Raw genomic sequence first — 22,783 nt, 5'->3', positions numbered from 1 at the left:
ACATGATGGCAGCATCACTCAGATGAGTGGTGCCCACATGCCTGTCATCCCAGCATTCAGAAGACTGCTGTAAGAGGATTGTTATGAAGCTGGGCTGTGGTAAGGCCTTTATCACCTTTAATCCCAGAACTTGGGAGATAGAGTCCAGCCTGGTCTACAGAGCGAGTTCCAGGACAGCCAAGGCTACACAGAGAAACCCTGTCTCGGGGGAAAAAAAGATTGCCATGAGTTCATGGCTAGCCCGACTACAAAATAAGTGCCAAGGTAGGTAGGGACACATAACAAAACCCTAACTCATTTAAATTTAATATTGTTGGAGCTGTTGCTTCTAGTCAGAATGTATGAATTCACACTTGGCCTCTCAAACAGTTGAAATCCAAAGCCCCATTCTTCAGAGCTTCCCAGACAGGCAGAATGAGAGTGAAGAACAGGCCGCCTGAGTGAGCAGTGAGCCTCCACCCTTCCTGGAGATCCTCTGTGTCTTCAGCCGTACAAGGGCAGAGAAGGGAGCTTAGAGGCTTGAGTACAGCAAGTGAGATCTTCTAAACATCCTGCAGGATGCCTTCGGTTCCCCTAACACTCGGCAGGAACTGTTCCATAAGTATCAACTCCTCCGGGCAAGACTGGTGTCCCTGACCTGTGAGAGCCAACACTTGCCGGACAGCAGGTGCTCGCTCGCTGTTGGAGGAATTGGAAGTGATGGTGAGTACCAAGAAAACACGGCACATCAAGCTGCAGTAAGACTAAGCACCTCCCTGTTAAGGCTGGGCAAGGTGACCCAGTATGAGGAGGAAGGTCTGAAAACCTAGTAAGAGTTGGAGACAGCCCCTGCTCCCACTGATAGGAGTCCCACAAGAGGACCTAGCTATACAACTGTAACACATGAAGAGTGCCTAGGTCGCTGAACAGAAACAGGGGACGTGGACTGGGAGGTGGGAACAGAAGGGGGTGGGAGGAGAGGAGGGAAGGGGAACTACACCTGGGAAAATAAATAAATAAATAAATAAATAAATAAATAAATAAGGTTTTTTATGTACAAAAGTGATGAGCGAGGTTTAGCTATCTGGAAGTAATGAAATCTAAGATGTGGTCGTTTATGCTGGATGTAGAGACCCCATTACATTTCAGCGTGAGCTGGAGGGTCGCACAGCTGCTAGTAAAGCAACTGATCGCCATCAGCCTGGACTTGACTAACAGACCTAGGAAGTGAGCGCTGTTATCACCTGTCTTATTTCCAACTCTGACTCCAGAATCCTCCCCACCAATCCCTTTGTCATGGGATCTCCCGAGTCAAAACCCATAGTTGTTCTTGGAGCTATAAGTCCGTGCTACTGCCTCGTGGCAACTCTCAGCCCAAGTGCAGTTTGTAGCCTTGTCGCCCTGGGAAAGGTCCCCGAGCTTTCAAAATTAAGTCTGGAGATAGAATCCATAGGGCGGAGCCTTCCGAGAGGCGGAGCTGGCCCGAGCGGGGCGGAGCCTCCAGCGGGACGCGCAGGCTTCTCGCTGGCCACCTCTGTCTGGGTCCTACGGGCGTCTCTGGCGTCCTGGGGGAAGATGGCGGCGCCCTGGTGGCGTGCCGGGTTGTTGGCGAGCAGGAGATGCCGGGGCTTCAGCACCTCGGGTGAGTGGTGTGGGCTTAGGGAGCTCTTGGGGTCCTGCAGCCCCAGCCCTCGGCTTCAGCCGGGGCCTGGAGCCGGCGTGACACCCCCGTCTCTGCCCGCAGCGCCCCTCCGCCGCCGGACGCCCCCTCTCGGACCTATGCCCAACGAGGACATTGACGTGAGCAACCTAGAGCGGCTGGAGAAGTACCGGAGCTTCGAGCGGTACCGCCGCCGGGCGGAGCAGGAGGCGCGGGCCCCGCACTGGTGGCGGACGTATCGGGAGTATTTCGTGAAGGAGACAGGTACGGGCGACGGCGCCGAGCTGGGCGGGCAGGAGACCCGGTGACCGGGTAGCATACTCTTCCCCGGCCTCGGCCCCTGTGTGCTCCCGGGACGAGGGAGGGAGGACCTGCTTGCACCCCTTAGAGTTCCTTCTAAGTCGTCGACCGAAATCCTTTCCTGACGACTCCTCCCCCGTTTCGTGTTGGAGCACCTCTCTGTGTGCCTGATGTGCTCTGCCACACCTTGCCCTGCCTTCCAGCCTCCCCAGAGTCGCTACCCTGAGCACAGAATCTTGCCTGCCTTGCCCATCATTGGGTCCTTGCACCCACACGGTGGGAAACCTGGGAGAAGTGACTTAAGGACCCAACCTTAAAGAATTTGCTCATAGTGTGTATTGCTGTTATTTTTGAGACAGGATCTTGCAGGGTATGATGACCTGGAGTAAACTGTAATCTAGACTGGCCTCAGACTTGCAGCTATCCTCCTGCCTTAAGAGAATTTGTTGTTCTTGTTTTGTTTTGATTTGTTTGTTTTTTTGGCATTCACCAGTACATGAAGCTAACATACATCCTTTAAAAAAAAAAAAAAAGTGTTAGCCGAGCGGTAGTGGCATTTGCCTATAGTCCCAGCAGTCAGGAGGAAATCTCTTGTGAGTTCGAGGCCAGCCTGGTCTACATACAGCTAGAGTAGTTACACAGAGAAACCCTGTCTTAAAAAAACAAACAACAACAACAACAAAAAGTTTAGGGGGCTGGAGAGATAGCTCAGAGGTTAAGAGCACTGACTGCTCTTCCAAAGGTCCTGAGTTCAATTCCCAGCAACCACATGGTGGCTCACAACCATCTGTAATGAGATCTGATGCCCTCTTCTGGCCTGCAGGTGTACATGCAGGCAGAACACTGTAGAAATAATAAAACATTAAAAAAAAAAAAAGTTCGTTATCTGTATGTGCGTGCATAAGTCTGTAGGTGTCCACAGAGGCCACAGAAGGGCATCCGTCCCTTGGAGTTATACTTACAGGCATTGGTGAGCTGCCCAGTATCACTGCTGGGGTCCAGACCATGGTCCCCAGGATAAAGCACCTAGTTCTCTGAACTGCCCACCATCTCTCTTCGGCTTAACATGTGTACCACGTGGTTTTGTGTGTCAACACACAAGCTGGAGTCATCAGATAGGAAGGAGCCTCAGTGCGGGAGGGCACAGTCATGGTGGTGGTGCCATCCCTGCCCTGCTGGTCCTAGGTTCTATAAGAATGTAGACTGAGCAAGCCATGAGGAGCAAGCCAGTAAGCAGCACCCCTCGGTGACATCTGCATCAGCTCCTGCTTCTGGGACCCTGCCCTGTTTGAGCTCCTGTCCTGACTTCCTTCAGTGATGAACAGCAATGCTGAAGTATAAGCCAAATAAACCCTTTCCTCCCCAACTTGCTTTTTGGTCATGGTGTTTCATCACAGCAATAGAAACCCTAAGTAAGACAACATGCATTGTGTGATTTAAAGAGGTGGGGTTTTGTTGTGTTTGTTTTGTTTTGAGATCGGTTTCTCTGTGTAGCCCTGGCTATTCTGGAACTCGATCAGTAGGCCAGGTTGGCCTCGAACTCACAGATATCCACCTGAAAGGGGTGGATTTTTTTGTTGCTAACTGTTCTTGTTATTCCTTGTAGGGATCAAACTAGAGCCCAGTGCATGTTAGGCAAGTGTTGTACCTCTGAGCGACATCTCAGCCGGTACAAGCAGTGTCTGTGGTATTTAAGGGCACGAGCCTGATCTGAATAGCCTGATTTAGACTCCAGCTCCTCAGAGGCCTGACATCCTTGATCCTCAGTGGCCTCAAATGTATTTATTGCTGAGAAACAGTAGCCCTGGCTGGGTTGGAATTTGCTGTGTAGACTGGACTTGCCTAGAACTCACAGATACTCCCCTGCCTCTGCCTCCCACTCCTGGCTCCTCAAATGTAAACTGAGATAAGGAGCAGAGGATGCAGCTACTGTCACCGGAGACGAGGGTTCCGTGCATGTCATGTCTCAGTACATAGATAAGTGTTGGGTTGAAGGTTCTCTAGGTCCTTGTACCCCAATTGTACCCCACAATCAACAGCACAGGCATTCCCTAAGAGCCACCCAGCTGTGTGGTCTTGAATGGGTCAAAGTCTGAATTTAAACAAATTTCCAAGTGATGTATGAGTGGTTTATCTGCCTGTAAATGTGAGACTCAACCGGGCGGTGGTGGTGCATGCCTTTAATCCCAGCATTCGGAGGCAGAGGCAGGTGGATCTCTGAGTTTGAGGTCAGCCTGGTCTACAGAGTGAGTTCCAGCAGAGCCAAGAAGGGCTGCATAGAGAAACCCTGTCTCAAAAAAAAAGTATGACATTGTTTTATTTTCTGGTTTTTGTTTGTTTTGTTTTTGTTGCTGTTTGAGATAGAGTCTCATTAACTGAGGCTGTCCTCGAACTCACTACGGAACTGTAACTGCGACTCTGAACTTCTGATTATCTTATCTGCACCTCCCAGGTGCTGGTTTCACAGCTGTGAATCACCAGGCCTGGCTGGAGACTAGGGTCTCCCTATGCAGACGAGGCTGGCCTCCACCCAGAGATCTACTTGCCTCTGCCTCCCAAGTGCTGGGATTAAAGGTGTGCGCCACCACCACCTGGCTGTCTTGAATCACTATAAAGGTAACTTCAGGTGGGGCGATGGTGGCACATTCCTTTAATCCCAGCACTTGGAAGGCAGAGGCAGGCTGATCTCTGTAAATTCAAGGCCAGCCTGGTCTACAGAGCTAGTAACTGGACACCCTGTTTCAAAAACAAAAAAAACTAAGGACAGTGGAGCAAAATACTCCAAGTCAACTTCTGGCTTCCACATGAATCAACACACAGACACACGTACTCGAATTAAAAAAAAAAAAAAAAAACTGGCTCTGCTTATCCCAACATAAGCATATCTGTCTTCTCTAGATCCCAAAGACAAAATTGACATTGGACTGCCCCCACCTAGGGTCATTAGGACCCAACAGCTACAAGAGCGGAAACACTTTATCCGAGAGCTTCGAGCCAACGTGGAAGAAGAACGGGCAGCCCGCCTTCGCACAGGTGAGCCTCCCAGAAGAGGGGTCCCAGGTGCATGCTCCTCCCACTGTATTCAAGCTGCACTGTTCCTCCTCAGCCAGCATCCCACTGGAAGCAGTGCGGGCCGAGTGGGAGAGGACCAGTGGTCCCTACCACAAGAAGCGTCTGGCGGAGTATTATGGCCTCTACCGAGACCTGTTCCACGGTGCCACTTTTGTGCCCTGGGTCCCCCTTCACGTGGCTTATGCTGTGGGAGAAGAGGACCTGATCCCGGTGTATCATGGCAATGAAGTGACTCCAGCAGAGGTAATGCTTGCCGTCCCCTCTCGGCTCTGTGTGTACGTGAACACACACACACCGTGCCATCACCCGCCCCCTTGGCTCTGTGTGTACGTGGGCACACACACACCGTGCCATCACCCGTCCCCTCTCGGCTCTGTGTATACGTGGCACCCACATCGTGACATCACTCTGTCTAGGCTTAACATTTAGTTATTCTGCCTTTGATTTCCTGGAAATCAACATCATGAAAGTCACAGAAATAAGACAAAGAGAAGTACCATGTGTTCCTGTTCTCAGAGCCGCCACTGTCTTTGGAGTGGCCTCCATGTCTGTCACATGGTCCTTAAGTTCAGGTCTCTGGACGAGCGGCAGGTGGTCTATAAACTCCTCTTTCCCTATCGGGGTCTGAGGAGCTGTCGGGTCCTGGTTTGAGTTAGCGTAGGCAATTCCTTCTCCAGGCCTTGCAAGCTCCAGCCCTCTACAGAGAAAACAGTTTTCACCTGGTGAGGGTGAGCACTCCCTTAATCTCTCCCTGCTAGGCTTCACAGGCCCCAGAGGTGACCTATGAGGCAGACAAGGATTCCTTGTGGACACTACTACTTACCAATTTGGGTAGGTGTCAGAGGCCACCTGGCCTCCAGCCTCCCTTCCCTGAGCCAAGAACCCGGGAATCTGGGGAGGGGGCACCCTCCCGGCCTGGCTCCTTTAAAAGGACGGTCTCTGTGTTTCTCTGCAGATGGGCACCTGCTGGAGCCAGATGCCGAGTACGTTCACTGGCTGCTGTGAGTATCTGGGTGGGAAGCCAGCTAGGGGATCCCAGGAGGCCCTGGGATTCAAGTATGTACTTGAGCACAAATATAGGAGAAAATGGCAGAAGCCAGGTGTGGTGACACCTGCTTTTAATCCCAGCACCCTGGAGGCATAGGCAAACAGATCTTTCTGAGTTTGATGTTATATAATGAGACCCTGTCTCAGAAAAAGAAAAGAGAAAGTGCGGTAGGCCCTGGCCAATCCTCACAAGCGTCTTCATTGCTCTGAGCTATTCATTTTCTGTCCTGTGAAACTGGCGATGTCGCTGCAGCGTTTCCTACCCAGGGGAGCTGTGACAGTGAAGAGGACCAGGAGCAGCTCCTGGTGGCAGCAGCTCTGCAGACACTCAACCCCTGTGTCTGCCCTGAGCACAGGCCAGGGACAGAGGTCGCGCAGGTTCCCCGAGCCTTGGGAAGGAAGCTGACTTCTGCCTTGCTCGCCTCTCCTCCACTACGGTTATCAACCTGTTTAGCAGGACTCTGGAGGGTCGTGACTGGGCAAGGGGTGCAATGGCTACCACAGCAGCAGGCTGGAAACTGCCTGACATGACCCTGGGGCATGGAGAGAAAAGCAACCCCAAAATGGTGTGTCTCCCTAACCTAAATGATGGGCAGCCGCCCAGTTCCCATCCCTGAGTCAGCCTGTTGCTTCATGCTGGCACTGCCGTGGTGGTATCGGTTTTGTTTTGTTTTTTTGCAGAAGACTTTTTTTTTTTTTAAGAATTATTAATTTTATTATCTCCTGTACAAGAGTTTTGTTTATTTGTTCTGGGTTTTCAAGATAGGATTTCTCTGTGTAGCAGCCCAGGTTGTCCTGGAACCCACCATGTAGACCAGGTTGGCCTCAAACTCACAGATCCGCCTGCCTCTGCCTCCCGAGTGCTGGATTACAGGCGTGCGTCGCCACATCTAGCTGTGTGTTTTCATATGTGCACCACTTGCAAGTCTAATGCCTATGGCTTTGAATTCCTGGGAGTTCCAGATGGTTGTGAGCCTACATGTGGGTGCTGGGGATGGAACCCTGGGCTCTCCAGCAGAGCAGTCAATGCTCTTAACCCCTGAGCCGTCTCTAGTCTCTGAACCACGCCTGCTCCCTTCGCAGTGGGTGTCTGAGGTCCTGGAGGTCAGCACGCTACAGGCTGTTCAGGGTCTGGCCCTGGGGGTGACTGCCTCTAGGGTGCAGTGATAGGGACTTGCCGCCTCACTGGCCTGGCAGCTAATGGGTACTTTCCTCCTACCAGGACCAACATCCCAAGCAACAGGGTAGCTGAAGGACAGGAGACATGTCCCTACCTCCCCCCCTTCCCTGCTCGAGGCTCTGGCTTCCACCGCTTTGCTTTCTTGCTCTTCAAGCAGGACAAGCCAGTCGACTTCTCTGAGGACACCCGTCCCTCTCCCTGGTAATCTATACCCCTCCCTGCACCCTGGGCCAGCTCTCTGGGATCGTGGCTCCTGCTTCTTCCTCCTCCTGGGAGGAAGTCCAGCATGCTGGGTGAACCCCAGGGGCTTTCCAGGATTGCCTGTAGTGCTCCCTCCCGCTCTCAGATACCGCCCATCTTGTCCTAGCTTCCAGCTGGCCCAGCGGACCTTCCGCACTTTTGATTTCTACAAGAAACACCAGGACGCCATGACCCCAGCTGGTCTGGCTTTCTTCCAGTGCCGCTGGGATGACTCAGTCACCCACACCTTCCATCAGCTTTTAGGTAAGGACATTCATTTTAGGGCTTGGTGGTCTGGCAGGCCTGGGGGCAGACACCTCTCCTGCCTTGCCTTTGCAAGCCAAGGTGGGCAGTTCCGGCAGTCATCCACCCCAGTCCCTTTCCTTTTCTGCAGGCATGCGGGAACCTGTGTTTGAATTTGTGCGGCCGCCCCCTTACCACCCCAAACAGAAGCGCTTCCCTCACCAGCAGCCCCTACGCTATCTGGACCGATACAGGGACAGTCATGAGCCCACCTATGGGATCTACTGAGAGGCTGAACTCATCCACCTCAGAGTGAGCCTGCACAGCTGGAAGAAGGTCACACCTCAGAATAGCCAAGCCGTCTGGAGCCCTGTCTGAGACACTCCCTTGCAGGGCCTGTCCCATCAGGCCCCGGGGCCTGCTGGAAGATGTTTCTATTGCGTGTGAACAAAATAATTTTTCCTTATGACCATACATACATTCTTGTCGGCACCAGATCCCCTCTAGTGAAGCCGTAGTGTTCCGTGGGTGGGAAGAGGGCGCCCTGCAGTTGGGCGCTGGGGATCTGCATGGGAAGTGAAGCTGCCTGTCCTCTAAGGTTTGTGGGAGACAGCCCCAGGTATCAGGACCTCTTCATGCAGGCACTCCTGCCCCTGGGCTGGGGCCCTCCCTGTCAGACCTAGCAACAGCTCCAGCCAAGGCCTCGAACCCCCAGTGTGGCTAGATGTATGTCCCTCTGGCTCTAAAGGAGAAGCTAGCGTCAAGTCAGTTCTGCCAACTTGGTCAGAAAGATGAGAACGCTGATTCACGTTGCCCAGGGAGGTCCTGGGCCCCGCCCGCTCTGCTCAGCTGTAGAGGAAATGGTAGTCACCCTGTGAAATGGGGTGCAAAAACAGCTGAGACACCAGGAACTCACCCAGCCAAAGATTGGGTTGCTGGAGGAGCCTCTGAGGAGGCATAGGTGTTTGGCTCAGGTGGCTTGGGAAAGACTTCTGAGGCCACTAGGGGCTGCAGTAGTGAGCCCTCATCAAATAGTCTCAATTGGGCAGGGTGGTGCATGCTACAGAGCTCCAGGACAGCCAGGGCTGCACAGAAAGCCTACCTTGAGCCCCACCCCCCCTAAAAAAGAATACGGGGTCTCTGAAAAAAAGTGACCAGAAATTTCCATACCATTCTAAAACATCCTAGTCTGCTGATTTCCCAGACTAGGGAGATAGATATCCCAGTGCCTAAAATCCAGCTCCAGCAAAAAAAAAAAAAAAAAAAAGCAAAAAAAAAAAAAAAAAAAAAAAAAAAAAGAAAAGAAACAAAAATATGGTCCAGGGTCAGGAGCATTTACCAAGTGTTACCAGGCTCCTTACAGGACGACCCTCACTCACAGTTTAATTTACTGGCCAGGAAAATGCCCCCAGAGGTGGTATCTCAGTGACGGTCCTGGGCCTAGTGGGGTTCCTAGTGGGGTCCCTTGAAAGTAAGATCGGATCCTCAGGAGGAGCTAGAGGGTGGGACACGTGGGAGCCGCACCCCAGCTCCCAGTGCGTCAGAAGGCGGGCATGGGTGACTTGGATCCCTGCCAAGGAACGTTCTAGGCCTCCAGAGGGCAGTTCCCGTGATGTCTGGCGCACTGTCGTGTCTTCCTGGGCTGTCCTTCGCTCTCCCGCGGCTGTCTCAGCCCTTTTAAGAGGTCTGCGCCCTTTGGCCCGCTTCCGCCATGGCGGCTCTGCAGCTGGAGGAGGACCAGGTGACTTGCTCCATCTGCCTGTGTCGCTACTGGAACCCGGTGACGCTGCCTTGCGGGCACAGCTTCTGCGGGACCTGCATCCAGGACTCCTGGCGCAGCAGCGAGAAGTTATGCCCCGTGTGTCGCCAGCCCTTCCCGGAGGGCACCAAACTGTGCCGCAACGTGACGCTGAGCAACTTGCTGAAGGCGCTGCCTCCCGCGCTGCCAGCGCCGGCCACCGCCATCCCGCGCCAGGAGACCGGCGCCGGCCACAGCGCACGCTGCCCGCGCCACGGGAGGTCGCTCGAGTTCTTCTGTCGCACCGAGGGCCTCTGCGTGTGCAGCGCTTGCACAGTGCACGAGTGCCGTCACCACGAGCGGGCGCTGCTGGACGTGGAGCGCCGCATGCGCGAGGTGCGGGATGGGGCCTTTCGGAAGGCGGGGACTATGCGTGGCCAGAGACGGCTGCAGCAGAAGGCTGCCGGTTCCCAGAGGAAACCAGAGGGCCTGTGCCCCTGAACGTGACACCCAGCCCTCCAGAGTGTTAGGCCAGGGCTGGCAGCCCCATTTGCTACTTTGGTCAGCATTCAGTAAGTGTACAAATACTTTGCACAGTATGGAAGGGGGGCCGTGTATAGCAAATCAATCATTTGGGCTTTCTGTCCCTCAGAGACTTAGGATTTACTCCAGGGTCAGATAGTGTCCCAGCAAAACCTGAATCTTTCCTTCTATAGAGACAGCAGGGCCACCCTGCTTAAGAGGAGGAGAGAGAGCTGGGCAGTGGTGGCACCCGCCTTTAATCTCAGCACTTGGGAGGCAGAGGCAGGTGGATCTCTGTGAGTTCGAGAGCAGCCTGGTCAACAAGAGCTAGTTCCAAGACAGGCAGGTCCCAACCCTCTCTAAAAAAATTAAATTAAAAAAAAAAAGGGTGGGCAATCAGGGAAGAGGAAGTGCCAGCCAGAAAAAAAGAGGATGTGGGGATGGGCACCGGGAAGAGGCTAGCCCAAGATCTGAGGTGATAGGCAGGAGGCAGGTCCCTGATGATCGCCAAGTCATGGGGGACCAGACCATGATGGGCAGGGTAGTAATAGTGGGGAGCTTCCTCTAGGGATATAGCAAGCTTGAGACAAGGCAATGATGCCATCAGATTTGGGGGGCATAAGAGGTGAGATCTGAGGGAGGGCACAGATGCAGTGAGACACTGTGTGGGCAGAACGGGTGACGGCATCACCTGAGAGCTGGGAGGAGAGTCGGGCAGTAAGGAGAAAGTTGGAAGTCATAGTTGGAAGGAGTAGAGACCTGCTGGGCAAGGGACGGCCTGCCTGCAGCTATACCCTGAGACTACAGAGACAGTGGCCAGGGCGCAGTGGGTTGCAGGAGGGAGAACGCTGTCTCTAGGTGCTCTGTGCTGCTGAGAGGTTTGGCTAGAGGGCTGGTGATGAAACCGGCCCTATGGTGGTGGCCTGTACCCTTGCCCACGGCCATCTCAGCCGGGAGTGTGAGGCTGAAGTTGCCGGGGATGGGACAGAGAAGGAGAGCGGTGTGTTCTGTAGCGTCGCAGGAGCGTGGTATAAGGACGGCGAGGAGAGGGGTGACTGAAAAGCCTGGCAGACAGGGAAGGAGATGCGGGTGGCTGGTGAAGGACGGCACAGTGAGCAAAGGGGGGAGTGCTTGGGAAGCCATTCTGATGCTGGTGACGGGGCCAGGGGGAGGTCAAAGGAGTGCATGGCTTTGGAAAGAAAAAAAAAGGGACTTTCAGAGGGTTGGGGGGGGGTGAACTCTGGAGCTGCCAAAGCCCGAGACAGCAAGGATGAGACTCAGCTGCTCGTGACGAGTGTAAGCAACCAAGCTGGGCCCAAAAGTCTGCAGGGAGGTTAGAGCTCACAGCAAGGAAGATGCTTCGGTCAGGTGACTTGTGCTCCCAGGACCGGAATTGTGCTTGAGATGAGAGAGGATGCGAGGTATAGGAAGCTCAGGGGCCAACTAGCCTGGCATACGCAGTGGCAAGCGATCCTGTCTCAAGGTAGAAGGCAAGGACTGAGACACCCAGGGTTGCCCTCTGACCTTCACATGTGCGCTTTGGCGTTAGAGCATTTGTCTATGCTTACACCAACTTCACATAAAAGCCTTTATTTGGGGCTGGAGAGATGGCTCAGAGGTTAAGAGCATTGCCTGCTCTTCCAAAGGTCCTGAGTTCAATTCCCAGCAACCACATGGTGACTCATGACCATCTGTAATACCCTCTTCTGGCCTGCAGGCATACACACAGACAGAATATTGTATACATAATAAATAAATATTTAAAAAAAAAGCCTTTATTTGTAAGATTTTGTAAAAATAGAAATAAATTAGCTGGAGTCAGGCGGTGGTGGCGCACTCCTTTAACCCCAGCACTCGGGAGGCAGAGGCAGGCTCTGTGAGTTCAAGGCCAGCCTGGTCTACAGAAAGAGTTCCAGGACAGGCTCCAAAGCTACAGAGAAACCCTGTCTTGAAAACACAGACTCACACAATTACCTGGCATGGTGGTGGCGCACGCTTTTCATTCCAACGTGCTAGAGGCAGAAGTAGGCAGATCTCTGCGAGTCCAAGATCAACTTGGTTTACACAGCAAGTTCCAGGCCGGTCGGGGCTACACAGTGAGACCCTGTCCCAAAGCAGTAATGAGAAGGTGTGGAAGGAGCGAAAGCAGGGAATGAGACCAACTCCTGGCCAGGCACGAGCTCCAGCCTGGTATTCCCAGCTCCTGGGACAGCACATTTCAGGCCCAAGGACAACGGAACTCAACCAAATAATCGGGGCCCTGTCTTCCTTTTGGGCTCTTATACGCTGAACTGATCACCGCCGAGACAACTCCCATCGTCTCCTTTCCGGCTCCAGACTCTGTTGACCAGAGTTACTGTTCTCATTCCTTGCCCGGGATGAGGGGTGGAATTATGAACCAGAGAAGGTGGCCCGGGAGCTCTGCTCAGGTCGTTCAACCTGCAAGAAACAGGAGTGGGACCGAAAGTCGGGTCTTCGACTCAAGACATCCACATCGGTCACAAACCATCCTGCGCCTTGCAGAGAAGGGTCCCTGTGCAGGCCTCCCTGGGACTCTGACCATGTATGGCATGGCAGAGAGCCTAGTATCCATGTGGATGGTGGTGGTGGCCTGACCTAGCCCCCTTTTAATGCTTGCCTTCTGATTGGGTGCCGCAGGACCAGCTGAATGCTAGAGTGGAGGTTGCCCGGCAACAGGTCACCAAGGCAGAGAGCCAGCTTCAGGAGCTGCAGCAGCAAAGGAGCCAGATCGAGGTACTTGGCCAAGTCCTCGTGCTGGGCCCTGCCATGGTCCCAGGGGCAGGGAATGGGAAGCTGACTAGAAGCCAGGCCCCAGTGGGGAGGAGGTTCCAAGGGCCCTGACTGACTCCCCCTGTCCATCCCACCCTTCAGGCCAGTGGGTGACTGAGGACCTGGCCTGCCTTGCCATAGTGCCAAGTCTGGCCACCCTGAGGTTCCTCCTGTGCCCACACAGAGTTCAGCCTGCACCCTGGTCTCGCTGGTCTCCAGCAGATTCAGTAGCCTGTTACAGGCGTTGGAGACGCAGCGGGACTTGACACTGAGGAACATAGAGGCAGCCAAGGAGCAGGCGCTGGGCCAGGCTCTGAACGAGATACAGCGGTTAACTGGCCACCTGGAGGCCCTGTCTCAGTACGAACACAGTGTGCAGGATCTCCTGGGGCAAGCAGATGATTGTGTCTTCTTCCAGGTACCAAATCTCGGGACAGGGGGCTAGGGCCTTGCTTCCGCACCTTGCACCCCACTCGCTGACACTGTCTCTGGGGTTCAGGAGTTGCAGCAGCTCTCTGAGCCTGGAGAGTCCCCTGGGCCACTGACGGCTCCACAGTGGGATGAAGTGCAGCAGCTGAACAACGTGAACGAATTGCTTAGCCCGCTGTGTGGGCTCCTCCTTGAAGAGAAGCCCCCCAGGGTGGCTGCCAGCGCTGCCCACGCTGGTCCTGTGGGTAAGGCTGGCTTCTCCTTGACCCCTAGATCCTACCCTCACCCCCCAGTGGGTAGATGGGGCGGGGGAGTCAGGGATCGTTCCTACCCACTCCCCTAATTCTACTTTGTTCTTTAGAGGCCTTGGGTCCCCCGCCACCAGTCCCCAGCACAGTGTGCCCGCTGAGGAAGAAACTCTGGCAGAGTAAGGAGACCCAATGTCTGTGTCGTGTCCACTCGCGTGTGTACACCTTTGCGTGCATGCGAGAGTATGTGTATGTGTGCATATGCCTGTGAGTGTATGGGGTGAGGGGGTCTGCTCTGACTGTCCCACCCATGGTCCTTCCTGGGCCAGGCCACACCTCTGCATGCCTGCTGCGGGTTATAAGCCCTTCTCCTCATCCACCCAGCCAGTAGAGCATCACGGGGATCTGGGGTCCATCACATTTCTTCCACTTAATACAATGTGAACTTAACTCTCTGAGCCTCAGTTTCCCCTCTTGTGAGAGGGGGCATGTGGACGATTCCAGCTCAGAGGCAGCAGTGAGCCGTTCACTGGTGCTCTGCCCACAGCATGGTAGACATTTGAACTCTCTGTAAATGAAGCCACAGTAACTCCCTACGCTCCACTTGGGGGAAACGACACTGTCGCCACTATATTCATCTCTTCCCAACAGATTATCGCAATCTGACCTTTGACCCGGACACTGCCAACCAGTACCTGTGCTTGTCCCACAAGGACCGGCAGGTGACACACCATCACCAGGCCCAGGGCCCGGCCAGATCCGGCAGCTTCGAGCTCTGGCAGGTACAGTGCACCCAGAGTTTCCAGACGGGACAGCACTACTGGGAGGTCCACACCTCCGACCACTTTGTGACACTGGGCGTCGCCTACCCCAAACTACCTCGCAGAAAGGAGGGGACCCACACGGACAACATCGGCCGCGGCCCTTACTCCTGGGGCCTCTGCCTCCTGGAGGACAGTATCCACGCCTGGCATAACGGCAAGGTCCAGCGCCTGCACAAGGTGCCTGGGCATCTCCTGGGCGTGGATTTGAACGTGACCTCCGGCTGCCTCAAGTTCTACAGCCTCGAACCACAGACACAGCTGCTTTATACCTTCCACGCGCTTTTCAGCCAGCCGCTCTTCCCTGTCTTCTGGCTCCTTGAGGGGAGGACCCTGACTCTTTGCCATCAGCCGGAAGCCAAGCTCCCTCCAGAGCCCCAGGAAGAGGCCTCAGCCCTCAACTGAGGGAGGCACAGACAGGTGCCGCCATGCCTGTGTGCCCAGGAGTGGTTCAGCCTCTGACTTGGAGACTGCAGGTCACCATTCTAAAAGGAATAGCTGGTGGCCTCTTTTGACTCAGAGGAGAGAGATGGGAGGGGAACCCCTAAATAAAAGTTTACTTTTTACTCTCTTTGAAGGAGCCAGGGGCTGGAAAAAAAATTAAATAGGAAGCCCCAGCCCCAAGCAAAAGCCAAGCTCTTGGCATTTAGACATCTGTCTCAGTCATTGTTCTATTGCTGTGAAGAGACACCATGATCAAGGCAAGTTTGATTAAAGAAAGCATTTAACTGGGGGCTTTCTTACAGTTTTAAAAGACGACTCCATGACCATCATGGCAGGAAGCAGACAGGCTTGGTGCTAGAGCTGTAGCTGAGAGTTTTACATCCTGATCCATAGGTACCAGGCAGAGAGAGAGACTGAGCCTGTCGTGGCTTTTGAAGCCTCAAAGCCCACCCCCAGTGACACACTTCCTCTAACAAGGCCACACCTCCTAATCCTTCCCAAACAGTTCCACCAGCTTGAGACTAAGTGCAGGTTGTGGAGAGTAGTTGTGGTGATGGGCTTCCGTGCTGTGGATGTGAGCAGCTTGCTCGGCCCAGCTCTTCCAGAACGTGCTTCCATGAGGGTCCTTGGATATTTTGCTCACATTTCTGGAAGTAGAATTTTCCGTGTATGTGTACTGGGGCTAGAACCTGGAGTATGTTGAATGCTGGACAAGAACTCCTCCCTTGGCTGGGTGGTGATGGCTCACACCTTTAATCCCAGCACTCATGATGCTGAGGCTGGTGGATTTCTGTAAGTGGCCAGCCTGGTCTACAGAGTGAGTTCCAGGACATTCGGGGCTACACACAGAAACCCTGACTCAAAGAACAAACAACAACAACAACAACAACAAAACGGATCCCTCTCTGTCTCACTGACAGTATCCCCAGCCTGGTACAATTTCTTAACCTGAGATGCCCGTGTTCGGATCTTGGTGGTGTTTACAAGGATGCCCACACTCGTAACTTCTTCTCTCTTGTAATCTTTAAAGCATTTATCTGTTTTATATGCATGGATAAACTTTGTACAATAAAAAATTATAGAAATTCTTTTTGTTGGGAATCTTCAGCTTGGGCCCCATTCCAAATCCCCCACCCAGATGTTTGGCTGGGAACTCGGACTCACACCTCTTGTTCCAAACACTGCCCTCTCCGAAAGCCCACCATCAGCGGCTCCTCGCAAAAACCAGAAAAGCAAAGCAGCCAAGCCTCTAGAGAAGTCTTACCTCTACCAAGGCAGGGTGACCACAGACTAAGCAGACTAAACCTCTCTCTCCCATTTTACATTCCCTCTAGTGCTGGGATTGAAGGTGAGCTGCGATCACAGACATGTCCCACCCAGCCAGCATGGCTAGACTGCTTCTGGCCTGTGGTTCTGTTTCTGTTTGACTATTTATTGGGGCGAGGGGTTGAGATGGAGTCTTATTCTATAGCCCAGACTGGTCTGGAGGTTACAGTGTCCCCAGGCTGGCCTCAGTTGGGTGGCTGTCCAATGTTCTGGCTTAGCCTCCCAAATGTAACAGGCACAAACTGTTAGCCACCAGACCTGCCCGGCTTTGTTGTTGCTGTTGTTTCTTGTAGACCAGGCTGGCCTCGAACTCACAGAGATCCACCTGTCTCTGCCTCCCGAGTGCTGGGATTAAAGGCGTGCACCACCACCGCCCGGCAAAAACACTCCGACTCCGCCAGGACTTGAACCTGGAACCTTTGAATGCCTTCAACCTCTAGAAGTCCAATGCACTATCCATTGCGCCACGGAGCCACCTTGTTGTTGTTTCTGAAGCAATATGGCTGCAGCCACATTCCCGGAAGCTTTATGGTTATTCAGGCTGCGCTTGTTCTCCCTCCCCTTCAGGGCTGGCCCGAGGTGTGTAACCTACCTACAGGGTTTCCATTTGCCTCCCTTCCGGACAGAGTCCTCGCAAGGATGGTGTTAGAGGCAGTGTGAGCACATTCTTGCATCACTCTGAAGTAACTTGGTGCCATTAATGACAAAATCATTTTGAAGGACTTCTGACATTAGAGAACAATGTCTATGGAAATGGCCTATCAGGTGCCTGTAGACGGACTTTCTTTGGACAGCCAGCTCCTGAATGATGACATGGATGCTTATTATTAAGTTTGAAACCTTGGCCTCAGTTTAGGCAACTAACTCAACACTTAAATTACCCAATTTATATTAATCCACGTTCTGCCATGTAGTTTGTTACTTCTCCTCCGTACCATACATCTGACTTCCCCTTTCTCTAGCTGGCGAATTCCCTGAGTTTCAGATTCTTCCCAGAGTTACTATCTCTGCTCAGAAGTCCCTCCTATCCTCTCCTGATTACTGATTACCTATTGGTCATTCAGCTCATATATATATATATATATATATATATATATATATATCAGCCTATCCATTGTGCTTATTGGGGACATTCAACACCAAGGTGTAGGAGGGAGATCAGGTGGAACAGACAGAAAGCGGCCCAGGCAACCATTTCCATGATGAGCCCTGCTCCATGGCCAGCCTTGAAGCGCCTGTCTGCAGGCTGCTTGGGAGGTCTCCCCAGACTGCTATTGGGGACAAACAATACTCTCAACAATTCATGGGGAGAGAAAGAGAATCACTACCTGCCTCTCTCCAATCTCCCCCTCCCTGAAGCTTCCCTCATGGCCATCAGTGTCCTTGTGAGACTGATTTTGGCTTGGTTTTGGTGGCCCCGTGGAATGCCAGATGCCATGCCCTGTAGTGGAACACTCCGCTGAAGACCTGGGAGGAGAAACTCTGGGCACACGGATGGTGAAAGCCAGGGGGAGCCTGGTGCGGTGCACGGAGTGTTTCCAGTGCCTTCTAATACTAAGATACCTTTCCCTTGGTCTGGTCCTGGACACTGTGGACACCCAGGGAGAGACACGGGTTTCATGGAGCAGGCAGCCATGAGAGTGTTCCCTGCTGGGGAATGACAGAAGACAGCTTTCTAATTAAGTCCAGTCCGTGGCTCCATCTTCTCCTCTGGCTAAAGGGCAGAAGTCAGTAATCCCTGAGAGGCGCCGGATTTTGAGGAATCCACGATGGTGTCAAGAGCTTCATGTGAGCCTCCCCACCACTTCCTGCCACCATCTGAACTTTTATCAACCCCAGAGCTGACCCAGTCTCGGGCAACAGGGTCTTGGTTTAGAGAATCCAGGAAAAGGAGCTAAAGGCCCTGACCAGGAGCAAGAGGACCGTCGATCTGTCTGTCTGTCTGTTCACTGTTGGCCTGAGGTGTCGGGAGGTCTGGCATGCGCTGAGGAGTTTTTTGGTGTTGCTTGAGATGGTCGGAACTCAGGAACTGTCAGCCACACTCTGAGCACTTATGTGGACGGTCTCTGGTGCGGATCCGTCTGTGTTGTCCAAGCTCATCAGAGTGGAAGAAAGACCACGTGCAGCCTTCCCAGTCACACACACAGGGCTTCTCACCTGTGTGTTTATGCTGACGACTCACGAGGTGAGAGCGCTTGGTATAAACTTTTCTGCCGTTTTCACGTGAGCAGACACCAGGCCTTGAAGCTGGACTCCCTAAGGGCATCATGAGGGATCCCGTGTCAATCATTCTGTCTGGTCGGTGGATAGACGGTGGCTGACGATACAGTGGGGAGGAGCACCTCGCACCGTGCTCCAGTGAACTGTGACCCCCTTCACCCTCTTCACCCCCCTCACCCTCATTCTGCCTGGATTCCTCAGCAGATAACATATAAGGCCTTGACACATTTGACACGTTGAGTGGCGGGTGGCTGATGAATTCCACCGTTCCCAGAAGGCAATGCAGCATTGGTGTCGGCTGGGAGGCTGGCACACCGCCTGCCACTCATCTTCCGCTCCATGGTGGCCCAGGACCGACTCTGGACCAGAGGGGAGCCTAACCTGACCGGTGCCGTCACAGGGCAGTACCCTAACACCACTACGCCACCGGTCATTCAGCTCTTTATTAAACCAATCAGAAGGTGCCTTAGGCAGGCAAGGAAGGACAGAGACACATCTTCACAGAGTGTGGTCAAATATCCTGTAAGAGATGTCATCACCAAGCTGGGCATAGTGGCGTACACCTTTAATCCCAGCTCCCGAAAGCAGAAAGCATGGAACTCTCTATGAGTTTGATGTGAGCCCGGTCTACTGTCTCAAAACTAGAAACCCTAAACAAAAGCTGCAACCACCATTCTGGACGGTGCCTCTATACACTCAGCTACTGAAAAGGCTGAGGCAGGGGATTGCCTAAACCCGTCATTTCCAGATCAGACTGGGCAACACAGTAGAACCCATCTTTAAGTAAGTAAACACAATAGCCTCGGCCTTGAGTGTCGTAACTATGATTACCGCTGGGCTACGTGCCTAACAACTGTTTTTTTTTGGGGGGAGGGGTGTTGGGACAGGAACTCACCGTGTGGCCCTGGTTGATCTGAAACTCGACGTGGACACCAGGCTGGCCTTGAACTCGCAGAGACCCGAGACCCGCCTGCCTCTGCCTCCCGAACGCTGGAATTAAATGTGTGCACTAGCACACCGAGATCACTTGCTACTTTTTCTTTTGACAGAATCTTACGCAGCCCAGGCTGACCCAGAACAGGCTGTGCAGGCAGGAATGACTTGGGCTACTGTTCCTATGTGCACTTCCCTGCGCAGCAATTACAGATGTGTACTGCCATGACCAGCCCTCCCTACAGAAAACAAAACACATAAGAACCGGACAACCTCTGAGAGTTCACTGTCATTTCCAGATGAGTGGTTTTCATTGTCCTCTAATGTGCCAGTGATTTGCAATACTGTTAAGTTCTTTAATAAATCCCAGCTGGGGCTGGAGAGATGGCTCAGTGGTTGAGAGCACTGGCTGCTTTTCCAGAGGTCCTGAGTTCAATTCCCAGCAACCACATGGTGGCTCACAAGCAACCGTAATGAGATCTGGCGCCCTCTTCTGGTCTTTAGGCATACATGCAGACAGAACACTATATATACATAATAAATAAATCTTTTTTTAAAAAATATTTATTTATTATGTATATAATATTCTGTCTATGTGTATGCCCGAAGGCCAGAAGAGGGCACCAGACCCCATTACAGATGGTTGTGAGCCCCCATGTGGTTGCTGGGAATTGAACTCAGGACCTTTGGAAGAGCAGGCAATGCTCTTAACCTCTGAGCCATCTCTCCAACCCATAAATAAATCTTGTAGGCAAACAATAACAACAAAACCCAAGAGCAGTCAGTCCTCTTAACTGCTGAACCATTTCCCCAGGCTCTAAAGCTTTTAAAATATTTGTTGTTGCTGTTGTTTTGTTTTTCCAGACAGGATTTCTCTGCAGTTTTGGAGCCTGTCCTGGAACTTCCTTTGTAGACCACGTTGGCCTCGAACTCACAGAGATCCGCCTGCCTCTGTCTCCCGTGTGCTGGAATTAAAGGCTGTGCCACCACGCCCAGCTATAAACCATGTTTAATAATTGAAGATTCTTCAATGCGTGGAAGTTCCTACCATGCAAGTCTGACAACCTGAGTTCAATCCTTGGACTCCGTGGTGGAAGAACACAAAACACACACAATTTAAAAGTTTTAAACGTAAAAATTTAAAAATTAAAACATGCTAACATTGACCAATCAAAGCTCCACGCTTTCTTTCTAGGGAAGCAAAGGGGAAAGAGAACTGGTATATAGAGGGCAGGACCATTTCGACACATCTTTGAGGAACTTTCTCAGCTTAAAAACACCTTCTCCCCTTCAGAACCAGGCGTGTCTACCGTCTGTGCAAACTCAAACTTCGGAGCAGGGTGGTGGCTGTGTGGCTCGGCCTCCCAGCCACGCCTGGGGCTTGGCAAGCGCGCCGTGGTCGTGATCAAGAGCTCCAGCGGAGACCAACGTATGGAACTCATTATCAGCTTTCCTGCCAAGCAGGGTCCACCCAGGCTGCCTCCCACACGGCTCCTTCTGTCCAGAAGGCCTTTTCCCACCCGGTCCCTTCCTCCTGGGTCCTAGCGGCTCGGGACCACCCAAGCTCGGGTGCCACTTCTGCCATCGCCAGCCTCGTCCAGGAGTCCCCAGACATCACTGTGCTTCTCTTTCTAGCGCTTGTTCCCTTCCTAAGGGGGCATTTCACACCTGGAACGTGTACGGCCCTTCGCGATCCATCGTCTAGAATTCTAACCCTTGAGTGGATGGCGTTAGGAGGCGGGACTTTTGGGAACGACTATGAGTGGGGAGCCCGTATGATTGACAGCACTCACAGCCAGTGGCTCACAACCACCTGTAATTCTAGCTCCCGGGGAACAGACGCCGCACACGGTATATACTAGCACGGACACATATACCTAAGAATTAATAATGGAGGCTAGACGGGTGGCTCACCATTCAACACGCTTCCTGCTCTCCCAGAGCATCAGTTCCTGTCCAGGGACCCACGGCAGTTCCAGGGGATCCAACACCCGTGGTGCCAGCAAGCGTCGGTGCTCATGTGCGCAGATACACAACACACACACATACATAATTAAAATGAAAACGAGGGGGCTGGAGAGATGGCTCAGAAGTTAAGAACATTGCCTGCTCTTCCAAAGGTCCTGAGTTCAATTCCCAGCAACCACATGGTGGCTCACAACCATCTGTAATGAGGTCTGGTGCCCTCTTCTGACCTGCAGGCATACAAACAGACGGAATGTTGTATACATAATAAATAAATTAAAAAAATAAAATGAAAACGAAAAGAAAAAGAAGAACCTCTTGGGGTTGTAGAGATGGCTCAGTGGTTAAGAGCCCTGGCTGCTCTTTCAGAGGACCCGGGTTCAATTCCCAGCACTCACATAGGAGGTGACTATGGTGAATCTCTGCAGGCAGAGAGGAAATGACCCACGAAGAGACAAGACTGAAACTCTGCTCAGCCCGATTTTATTGTGATCGGTGCTGGACCAAGTCTTCTAGAGTCTGGCCCATATCATTATTTTGGACTTATTTAAGTACAGCACAATTTTGGAAAAAATATTCAGGTACCAATTAACTCAGCCCCATGAGTACAATAAAGCTTAAGATGTGTTTACATTGAAGTTCTTAGCAAAGTACACGGCTTCATCCATAAAATGGTTTCTTATTGGTTTAGAAATAATGTTCAAGTTAGGCCGTGGTGGCTCACACCTTTAATCCCAGCACTCAGGAGGCAGAGGTAGGGGGATTTAAAAAAAAAAAAGAAAGAAAGAAAGAAAAAGAAAAAAAGAGGGTTTATGGTCTAAAAGCAATGCTCAAGATTTGGGGGTGGCGTGAGATCAGTAAATTCTGGGGGATACGACATGCCTGTCTCACCAGACAGCAAAGGGTCACCAGGTTATAAGGAACTTCGATCCTGAAGTTCTGGGAAGAGCAGCCGCACTCAGTCCATGGGAGAGGTGAGCCGTGTTTGCCTTTCCTGGCTTCTCCAGGGCTCATCTGCGTGCACACGGCCTCGTTCCCCTCTTTAGCTGACAACTGGCTGAGCCTCCAGTTCCAGCGGATCCAAGGCCCTCCTCTGACCTCCGGGGACACCCGTCATGATGTCAGACATGTATGCAGGCAGGAGAAGCGTCATACACACAAAATACGAATAAGAGAAAACCAACTTTAAAATTATAAAGAATTTAAATTAAAACGATAATAAGAGTAACAAATCTTTAAAGGGGAATGCAGAGAGACCTCATCTTCCTTCAGCTGAGTGAGGACAATGTAATGTAATCAGTTGGCAGATTTGGAAAGAGCCCTCCCCGCAGAGCCCAGTCTCCCAGCCTCCAGAAATACGGGGCAGTTGTCCGTGACGCACGCAGCCTCACTCGGCCCCAGCAGCCCTGGTTTCTGAGGGACGGTCCACACTGGGCTTACTTCCCCGAGGGATGGGCTCCCTCCGTAGTTCTTCCCTGTTTTCTCACGGCCCACAGTTCATCAATAAAGCTTTGAGAGACCAGGTCCAGAGGAAGGATCCATACAGACTGGGAAGGGTGAGTCCTGTATACACAATGAGGACCAAGGGGACAGAGACCTGCCTTTTTCTGAGACGGGCGGAACACG

At 52.6% G+C, this 22,783-nt stretch overlaps 2 protein-coding genes and 1 non-coding gene across 3 annotated transcripts; 2 read left to right on the top strand and 1 right to left on the bottom strand.

The window, feature by feature from the left end:
• The first annotated feature begins 1,470 nt into the window (after positions 1-1,470).
• On the top strand, positions 1,471-8,187 carry Mrpl38 (mitochondrial ribosomal protein L38). Its single transcript, XM_050140488.1, has 9 exons — positions 1,471-1,621; positions 1,724-1,903; positions 4,838-4,972; positions 5,046-5,254; positions 5,770-5,842; positions 5,967-6,012; positions 7,281-7,439; positions 7,606-7,742; positions 7,873-8,187. Exons 1-9 carry the CDS (start codon positions 1,555-1,557, stop codon positions 8,007-8,009), a joined length of 1,143 nt encoding a protein of 380 aa, XP_049996445.1. The 5' UTR covers positions 1,471-1,554; the 3' UTR covers positions 8,010-8,187.
• An 830-nt stretch (positions 8,188-9,017) lies between these two features.
• Trim65 (tripartite motif containing 65) lies at positions 9,018-15,801 on the top strand. Its single transcript, XM_050140422.1, has 6 exons — positions 9,018-9,855; positions 12,640-12,735; positions 12,956-13,189; positions 13,271-13,445; positions 13,562-13,627; positions 14,100-15,801. Exons 1-6 carry the CDS (start codon positions 9,433-9,435, stop codon positions 14,672-14,674), a joined length of 1,569 nt encoding a protein of 522 aa, XP_049996379.1. The 5' UTR covers positions 9,018-9,432; the 3' UTR covers positions 14,675-15,801.
• A 627-nt stretch (positions 15,802-16,428) lies between these two features.
• Positions 16,429-16,513, bottom strand: Trnar-ucu (transfer RNA arginine (anticodon UCU)). Its single transcript is given in 2 exon segments — positions 16,429-16,464; positions 16,477-16,513. It is a non-coding gene; the product is annotated as a tRNA-Arg (tRNA).
• Between the last annotated feature and the right edge of the window lie 6,270 nt (positions 16,514-22,783).

The sequence above is a fragment of the Alexandromys fortis genome, unplaced genomic scaffold (genome assembly GCF_014885135.2).
Source record: "Alexandromys fortis isolate MF-2015 unplaced genomic scaffold, M_Fortis_MF-2015_v1.1 scaffold_39, whole genome shotgun sequence".
NCBI lineage: Eukaryota > Metazoa > Chordata > Mammalia > Rodentia > Cricetidae > Alexandromys > Alexandromys fortis.
The sequence above is the reverse complement of the archived record's forward strand: the minus strand, read 5'-3'. Positions and strand labels throughout refer to the sequence as shown.

Excerpts from the sequence above, each read along its gene's own strand:
- Mrpl38 (XM_050140488.1), top strand. The coding sequence starts at position 1,555 with ATGGCGGCGCCCTGGTGGCGTGCCGGGTTGTTGGCGAGCAGGAGATGC. Across the intron at positions 1,904-4,837 it reads GTATTTCGTGAAGGAGACAG|ATCCCAAAGACAAAATTGAC; the intron begins GTACGGGCGACG and ends TGTCTTCTCTAG. Across the intron at positions 5,843-5,966 it reads ACTACTACTTACCAATTTGG|ATGGGCACCTGCTGGAGCCA; the intron begins GTAGGTGTCAGA and ends GTTTCTCTGCAG.
- Trim65 (XM_050140422.1), top strand. The coding sequence starts at position 9,433 with ATGGCGGCTCTGCAGCTGGAGGAGGACCAGGTGACTTGCTCCATCTGC. Across the intron at positions 9,856-12,639 it reads TGGAGCGCCGCATGCGCGAG|GACCAGCTGAATGCTAGAGT; the intron begins GTGCGGGATGGG and ends TGGGTGCCGCAG. Across the intron at positions 12,736-12,955 it reads AGCAAAGGAGCCAGATCGAG|AGTTCAGCCTGCACCCTGGT; the intron begins GTACTTGGCCAA and ends GTGCCCACACAG.